Source organism: Hydractinia symbiolongicarpus, chromosome 2 (genome assembly GCF_029227915.1).
Source record: "Hydractinia symbiolongicarpus strain clone_291-10 chromosome 2, HSymV2.1, whole genome shotgun sequence".
Classification (NCBI taxonomy): domain Eukaryota; kingdom Metazoa; phylum Cnidaria; class Hydrozoa; order Anthoathecata; family Hydractiniidae; genus Hydractinia; species Hydractinia symbiolongicarpus.
This window is the reverse complement of record NC_079876.1, coordinates 23,194,008-23,202,827: the sequence shown is the minus strand read 5'-3', so window position 1 is coordinate 23,202,827 and position 8,820 is coordinate 23,194,008. Positions and strand designations below refer to the sequence as shown.

Sequence of the window (8,820 nt, the reverse complement as noted above, 5' to 3'; positions counted from 1 at the left end):
AAAGCAGTCCCAAGATGTTTTGTTCCAACTGTTGTAATCTTAATTTCACTTCCTTCAAATATATTATTGGCTTCATCCAAGACGGATTCTTTAACAATCAGATAAGACTTGATTGGTTTAGGGTAATACCCATATTTTGGACCATTTAGATTAAGTTTGTTCCACGATAACTTTAATGATATCCACTCTCCTGCACCTGTTAAATCATCTGCAAACGCTACAGATTTTACATTTCCATGAAACTCACGCAATTCATTAATCAATGGTGTCAACCCTACTGCATATGTCCCCATAGCAGTCGGATCACCTTGTGTCGTTCCTTCTTGAGATTTCAATTCTCTTCCACCAATAACAAACAATCTTGCAGTAACAACATAACAATTATAAACAAACGTGGAGATTGATAGACATAAATACTCAATGTTATGAAGTAAAGCCTCCCTGTTGGTCGAGTTAAAGGCGTTATCAGCATCAACCAATAACACAGCTTCTGTTTCAGAATTCTTGAAGATGTCGTGCATTGCATGTATTACCGCTTTATAGCCAGCATCTTGTCCTTCGCACAACTAAGGGAGCCTACAGAGATCATTACGTCTTCTTTAACCACTTCCATCACCACCCTTCCAGCTATTCTTTGTAATGCCTTTCATACACCAATTGGTCTCAACCCCGGATTTTTATCGGGGGGTATAAGTCTGCTGGCAATTAAAGCTTCGAGCAACGTGGTGTTGTTAATCTGATCAACTTCCACCTTTTGAACACAAATCTTTTTCATAGTTTCAGCAAAAGCTCTTCTTAAATCAACATTTACTGTGCCATATTGATTAGATGGAAGTATCTTGCGCCACCCATCAGCATCTAATCCTGATGGTCCAGAGCCTCCTTTAGTTCGTAAGGCAGCCTTTTTTACCATTTCCTCATCAATGACATCGTAAATCACTGAATGCACTCTTGCTTTTTCTCCGTGTATTAATATATCTGCATCTGCTTCTTTGGGTTTCGCATGCTTTTGGTGAATCAATTTCAGGGTTTTGTCGTCGAGCGGAATCACAATAATTATTTGCGTATTTTTGTTTAAAAAAACCGCTTTTATTAGAAGCATGAGTTAGAGTTCAATCCTTAGAGAAATTTTTGAAACTGCAAACCGCAAATAGAGACAATTTCGTTCTTTAGTGATCGGAAAAGATTATGTTTTATTATTGGCGACGATTTTTAGAATTACATATGACGCAATTTGCATCCATGATAAACTTCGCTTTATTGCGTTCCATATTGTTATGTGGTGGGTCAAGAAAAACTGAAAAGACAATTTATTTAGAAATATATGAGATTGATATCGCTAAAATAAACCTCAAAGTAATTTTTAATTAATGCTTTAAAAGGATTCTGTGTTATATAACTGAAACAATTTTGTAAAAAAAATAAAAATTATCCAGGATCTCAAATACATGACTGCATTGGTCCTACAAGAGCATGTAAATTGTGTTTTATACAGTTCCCTGCATTAAGTGTGGATATGTTTCCGTGAAAATGAAATTTACCAAACACGATGAAATTAGATCATGAGGATGTATGTATTACGATTCGTATTAAGAACAAGAAAGTTAAACATATAGTTTTAGTGGAAGGAACTTTATCACGTTTGGTATTTCCAGATTCAGAGCTTAAATATAAATCGCGCTTTTGCGGGAAAAATCTTTAAAACATGATATCTACGGTATAAAATACTTATAAAAAGTGACAAGCTGAAAGGAATGATTCTTCCCAATGTTTTTTCATGTTGATAAACTCAACTTCTTATAGCTTTTCTTTATCAAGACTATTTTTATGTTGTGATTCAAGCAATAACATCTACAATTATTTTTAAAAATTTATTTCTTTTGCGTTTGTGATCTAACATCATGTATGTTATGTAAATTATTTATTTTGGTAATCGATTCATATTAATGACGGGTATAAGCGAGCTGTCAACAATGACCGAACGAGCAAAAAGTTATTAATAAATAGTGTAAAAAAAACGACAGAGAAAAGTTTGGTAGTTTATTTTTTTTATCTTGCGCTGGTGCTTGTGATGGAAACATTGGTGCTGATAGTAAGAAAGAAACCGTGAGAAAACTACTATTTCTGAATCCGGATTGGTTGATAAACTTTTTCGTACAAATGACCAGCCACTTGCAGTATTGTTTTGTTTCGTTGTTGTTTTCTAGAGTGGAGGAGAGTCCTGCCATATTCATGGAGGTAGATCTCCATGTTATGTTATGTTGAATATCTCCGAGAAATAATATTTCTGTTTTATAAGCAGCTTAAATCAGCTATGGTGAAAAATGTTGCTTTTTAGTGCATCAAATATCCGTTAAATGTTTTTGATAAGAACCAAATTAACTTCACCCTGATGTGTTCTTTTTTATTTTTATTTTTTGACATGTTCATCCTCAAATGTTCTTATTTTTTTCTTATATTTTAAGTACATTACAATCATTTGCGAGGTGAAACCTAAGCACAATTTTTGCAAGATCACAACAATTAATTCTGCGAATATTTTTGCCTTGAAAGATATTTTTGTACTAGTCGTTGCCCGTGGAAAAATCCACGGGTTCGCCCGTCCTTTATATTTACCCGTCGCAACAAAGTGAATAAAAATATATCGCATTTGATATTCGTGTTTCCGTAACATCGTTTTCTAACTCAGCGGGGGTTCGCGCAGAGACAGACAGACGACGGCTATTATTATAGATATGCTTCAAACTTTTTTATGTGTTTTTGTGTGTGTGTCATTTTTGCAGGAAAAAAATATTCGCATTGTTTTTACTTTGTTCTTACCAACCAAATTGTTCTTATAGAATTGTTGTTATAAAACTGTTCTTATAAAATGTATACTTTTAGGCAAACTAATAAAATCTGTCTCGAATACACTGCGAACATTTAATAGGCTTTTTAATTCTTTTCGAATGAGAACAAGATGCTTCACTTGTCATTATTGCGTCGACACAATATCAATGCATATCGCCATACAACGCTTGCAGCTTTCAGGTGCCATCTACTTGCAAAAAATTCGAGCAACACTTCACAAGGGAACAATGGAAATAGTTTATCCAGGTTAACCTTAGAAGACAATAACTTTTCAATTGCAGAAGCACTTAAAACCGAGGAATTCCTCTACCGTCATATAGGACCACAGAAAAGTGAAATTAAAGATATGGTTCGTGTTCTGCAGTTAACCGTAAGTTCAACGTAAATTCACGAGATATTAAACGCAGCCTTCGTCATTAATTTATCAACATTTAAGCTACGATAAGATCTTTATACTGCAGTCAATGCCCGTTCTGTATAAAGGTTGATAAAATGTGGAAAGATGTGAAGTTTTCGACTGTTTCTAGCCTTCAAAGAAGATTTTTTTTCTTAATTCTCGAAGGACACAATAAAATTCTCCACTTGATTACAATTGCCTCTTAAAAGCTTAGATATTTTAGTTTTCAAACTTCTGGGTCAACCTCGTCCCCAGGACATCTTGTGTCTTTCTGCAAAAAGATACAACATATCCTATGGGAAGAGGTTGCTTCTGGGTAACTCAAACCTTTTATGCGGTCCCTTGGTGATTTTGCACATTTCCAGGCAAATACTCTCTGAATCTCGAACATGTTCTTGGCTTTTTGTCTCTCGCCGGCGCTGCGCTTATTGACAGGTCAGATGTACAAAAGGAGACAGCATCGCTAAAATCGACGTTGAGTTTCCTGGACAATTTTATTCAGTTGTTAATCTTCAAACTTTCTCCTTATCCTGCTCCCTAAAACAAGATTGGTTGTGAAATTTGACGCAACGACTTATACCTAATCATTTTTTAAAAACTTAAACGCTCGTATTTGTCGCTACATGCAACCCCGTACAGTTCTTTGTGTCGTTTAGACTTACTTACTCTATTCGCTCGCAATTATTTTGTACTAACTTTTAAAGTATACCGTTTCAGGGGTTGAAATTTGGTGCCTTGTCAACATTTGTTATTTGCTTGAGGACAGCATAAACTTTTTGGATTTGACATAAGAGACTAAAGGTAATGGGAACTAGACGGCGATACGTCCACAATTGTTTAGTGATTAATATTTTTATATACTAAGTCCTCATGTTTTTTTCCTAAAAAGTTGCCTACACGATCATTATCTATTGATATTTTTCACCGTAAAATATTAAATTTGATCCAATTTTCGTGGTACAATATGTGTGTCCGGTCAATCAGAACGTTTTAATTTCGCTTGAAATTTTAGCAGCTTTAATCATCATTGACTTATATCTTATATAATAAGTAGCAACTTGAAGGCATCATTTTTACAGTCTAAAAAAAGACGAGTATTAAATATTTTGTGAGCTTATTTTTAAGTTCACAGCTCTTTTTACACATTTCTTATCCTCTTTAAACGGCTTAATTCAACACTTTTACTTTAGTGTGCAAATTGCATTCAAATAAAGAATATTTGGCTTGTTTTACTTAGAAAGTGTGTTACAAACTCGATATTTTTCCGTCTGTACTATGATTTTTATTTTCGTTGCTATTTTAAACAATAAATAGAAATAATACAATTTAACTTTTTCTGAGTTTTCCAGTTTTTTTACCAACAAACTTACGACTTAGATTGTACGTCCATTTTCTCCTCCACACACAACTTCAGTTTTCATCACAGTTGTGCAGAGATGGCATATTTTTTAAACTTTTTTTTGGAATGTGTCAACAACCAATAATGCTTCTTTTTCCAAAGAAGTTGTACTCGTGATCACTTTTTGTCTGGAATAATCCCACAAACCTCAAAAATTGAAAAAGATTTAAAATTTAAAATAAAACATCAATCAATGGACGAACTTTTTTTCCCGTGACTTTTCTCGCCATCCGAGATTGTGAGGTAAAAAAAGCCCTGGTGACGAGGTTGTATGAAAAAAGCTTAACTTTTTAACTAACAAATTTTGTCATTTTATAGCACAGATGTGTGATGACTAAACCGAAAAACATTTAGTGATTTTTAAAATCGTTTGTTTTTAAAGGAAAACTAACGAAAAAATAACATATATGTTTTTTTTGTACTAAATAAACATTCTTACATATCCCAAAAACAACATGGCAATAAAACTTTATTTTTCTTCATTTTTTTGCCGCACTTATCGAAAAGCCAACTTAGTTCGTACATATTTTGTTCATTTGTGACGTCCCGCGGCGAACATAGCCCAACAGGACTCACTTCCCAGTGTGATTAAAGTTATTTGCGATGTTCTGGCGATGAATTCAATTGAATTCACAAAATGAGTTTACATTCCCGCAAAATGTACTAATCGACACTGTCATGGCAGCAACCGTGTGACTACTTTGACCTCAAATGTCTTAAAAACCAAAGCTCACAAATATAAAAAAATTTAACACAGTTTATACTCGCACTATAATGAAAATTTTAAAGCACACCATCAATCGTTCATTCTTTAGATATTTATTCCTAAACTTTTTATGATTGTTATCAACACTTCTTACGCATTTCTGATTAGGAAAAAAATATCTTATTCAGTTTCAAACTTGAGTTGAAACATTTATAACTACCCTCAAACATATAGACAAAAAAATTACGATAGGAAAATTACACGCATGTTTAGAACGTTTTACTCAAGCGCGGGGCAAATGAACGCAACAATATCATCCAACATTTGTTGTTGCAACAATGTTGTGATCGTTTTCCCACTCACACGCAACATGTTGCATGATGTTGGATGATGTTGCGCTACTTCATCCAACATTTCTTTGTTACAAGCTCGTGAGTTTGTATTAAAACGCAAATATGTCCTACAAGAATGGAAATTTTTGCCTCTCTGAGCACCGACACGGAAGTAGTCGTGTGTTCGAATCTCATCTTGTAGCAAAGTTAACAAAAAAAGAGTATGCCAAACATGATGGTGACATTAAAATTTTGATTTTTTGTCACCTAAATGTCATTTTAGGTCAAAAATGGTCCGAAATTAAAACTACTTTATTTTCGACAAAATTTGGCACTGGTAACAAAAAAGTATGCTGAACATGATCAATCGCGCGACTTTTAACCATGAATGATAGGCTGTATTTTTTGTTAGCAGAAATTGTAGAATTGGGTCACATTGTGGATGTTTCATAGCATTTTTAATAGCGAGATTTTCTGCAGCGCCTGCATCTTGTTTATTTTTTAAAAAGATAAGATAAGTGTTCAAAAGCTTTATTTCAATAACTGGTAAAGTAAAGGTGTTTCCACCAAAGTTTTCAAAAGTGAATGTAGGCAGGTCTCCCCAAATCCTGGAAAGTATTCAGCGAAAAATAAAATTTCCGCAACAATACGTACGAGAAAAACGAAGACGCTCCACCATATATAAATAATGACGAGGGGGGATAGGGGTACTGAAATACTGAATTTCGCAAATTTTAAGTGGGGCTTGTGGTCTTTCTACTTCTTGCCAGTCAGTTTACCCCAGACTGACCCAACAAAAGTTGAAATTTTGAGGAATTTTCCGTTCAAGAAGATCTCAGAAATCAATTTTAAAAATAACTGCACAGTGTGTAACAAATATTTTGCCTATCTGAATAGCAAAATATGTTGTGTCTAACTTCGTAACAGAAATCACAATCTAACAGACAGCTTTTTGTAAAATTTATTGGCGAGGTTGTTTACGTATATCATACGTCTTGTTTAAATTAATCCTGCTATTGATTAAATTTTCACACCACTTCTGAGAAATCATACATCAAGGGATGAAAATATGAGAGCACTTTTTGTTTTAGTTTTTTAAAAAAAAAGACATGGCAGCAGAAACGTCCGATTTTAAAAAAAAGTAAAAAAGAGAATAATAAAGTTTGGACAGATGAAAAGACAGAGATATTGATGGAATTATACGAAGAAAGACTGTGTTTATGGAATGTGTTTATTAAAGATTATAAAAAAATCGAGACAAGAGAGATGTTGCTATAAAAGAAATAGCAGAGCAAATCGGTGCTTCTGTTATGACGAGTTGTATGTGTCGGCTTGGAAGTTTTTCGAACAACTACAATTCATGCAAGGTATTATGAAAAACCATGATAGCAAAGACACGAAAAGTTCAGCAGAAACATTTTCTCCTACAAACAATGATGGTTCTGAAGATGAAACAGTTTCCTTCAAAAAACACGCACAAAGGCATCTGAAAGGAGAGGTGAATTAAGCTCACGAAAAAGAGATGAACTTTTTTCCACATGTATACAAGTCCCCAGCCTGCTCCAAAATCTGGAATGGATGACTTGGAAAAAACAGATCATTTTGCAATGTACATTGGGGAAAAGCTGAATACTTTTGATAAGAGAAAACGTACCATAGCCGAAGAGAAAATCAGTGATATTTTGTACGATTTGCAGATGGAAAGTGGTGGATTAACAATGGATTACACGAGATCTTAAAAAAATTTAATCTTAATAAGATTTTAATAAAAATGTTGCATGTTTTTTCTGTTCAAGCGATATGCAACATTTGATCGCAACATCGTCCAACATTTGTTGGGTGATATTGCATCCAAATGTTGCGTTCGTTTGTCCTGCGCTTGTTACAGTCTGTAGTAATCTTTACCTGAAAGGCGCTATTTTCACTCTGCACAAAACCAAAACAAAAAACCTCTAGAAGGGCATTTTTAGTAAAGGTTTGTATTCGTCGTAGTAAGACCTTTAGGGGGAAGGGGTGGGGGGAGGTTGAAGTTCTTCCTTACAATGATGGTCCGATTAAATCCGATTCGGGATGTTTATTAATCGCTAGAATCACCATACGCACCAAATTTGAATTTGTAAACACCAAATTAGGAAACACGAGGGTGAAGCATGGCCGAAAAAACAAATTGGGTTGAAAAAGACCCTTGACTTGTCACGCGAAGTATTATTTAGGAATTGTCCAACATGTCAACGAGAAATGTCCTGGCATTTGCTCGACATAATCCTGGAGTGTTTTTGCGTTGTCCAGTGTTTCAAAGAGTTATTAAACCAGTTGCGTTTAAATGTCATCTCCCGTTATTTACAGACAAAAAGTTTTCTTCGAGCTTTAGCATAAAGGAAATTTTGCCACCTCAGGATGCTTTTGCTATGCGTCATATTGGCCCAAGAAAAGAAGAAACAAATGAAATGATAAAGTTTTTAGAATTAAAGGTTTGCTTATTTTATTTTTTGCCTTAGCTAGCTAACTGCTAACTGCTGCTAACAGCTAACTGCTGCTGCTAACTGCTAACAGCTAACTGCTAAAGTATATATAATAATATACACTGTCCATATTTATGAAACTTTGTGGCACCGCAGCGTAGTGAATATAACTCTCCAACTTTATGCTGGAGACTGGAAGATCTTGACCGTTTAGAAAGGAATGATATGAGAATAGTTAGATTAGGTGGATGTGTAACGCCAGTCTGAGTGTAATGGTTAGGTGGATGTGTAACGTCTGAGAGACAGAAAGAGTTCAGATGAGCTAAGAAGCAGGCTAAGTATCCGCAGAATTAAAGATGTTATCCAGATAAGAAGATTGAATTGGCTGGGGCACTTGGAAAAATGGAGGGGGGGTAATTGGGTAAGAAAGTGTAGAGACTTGATAGTTCCTGGGGCAAAACCCAGAGGCAGACCGAGAAAGACTTGGCAGGAGGTTATAAGGACGGACTTGATACAGAGGAAGTTGAGTTTAGATCTAACACAGTCTAGATCAGATTGGAAGAGGGTCATTAATATACCCTGTCCAACCCATGCTAGCATGGAAAACGGATGTTAAGCCAAGAAGGATGATGATGATGATGATGAGGATGACTGGGGTTCGACTTCCCTTGTCA

The 8,820-nt window shown here is 34.9% G+C and overlaps 1 protein-coding gene across 2 annotated transcripts in view; it reads left to right on the top strand.

The window, feature by feature from the left end:
* Positions 1 to 2,867: 2,867 nt before the first annotated feature.
* LOC130630229 (glycine dehydrogenase (decarboxylating), mitochondrial-like) overlaps positions 2,868 to 8,820 on the top strand; it is a 37,353-nt gene continuing 31,400 nt past the window's right edge. Inside the window, exon 1 of one of the 2 annotated variants that reach the window (XM_057443637.1) lies at positions 2,868 to 3,220. In XM_057443637.1, the coding sequence (XP_057299620.1) occupies positions 2,960 to 3,220 (261 nt within the window). In that variant the 5' untranslated portion in view covers positions 2,868 to 2,959. Of the gene's footprint in view, positions 3,221 to 7,828; positions 8,156 to 8,820 lie in introns of those variants that run through there. The other variant, XM_057443638.1, reaches the window with a different exon arrangement.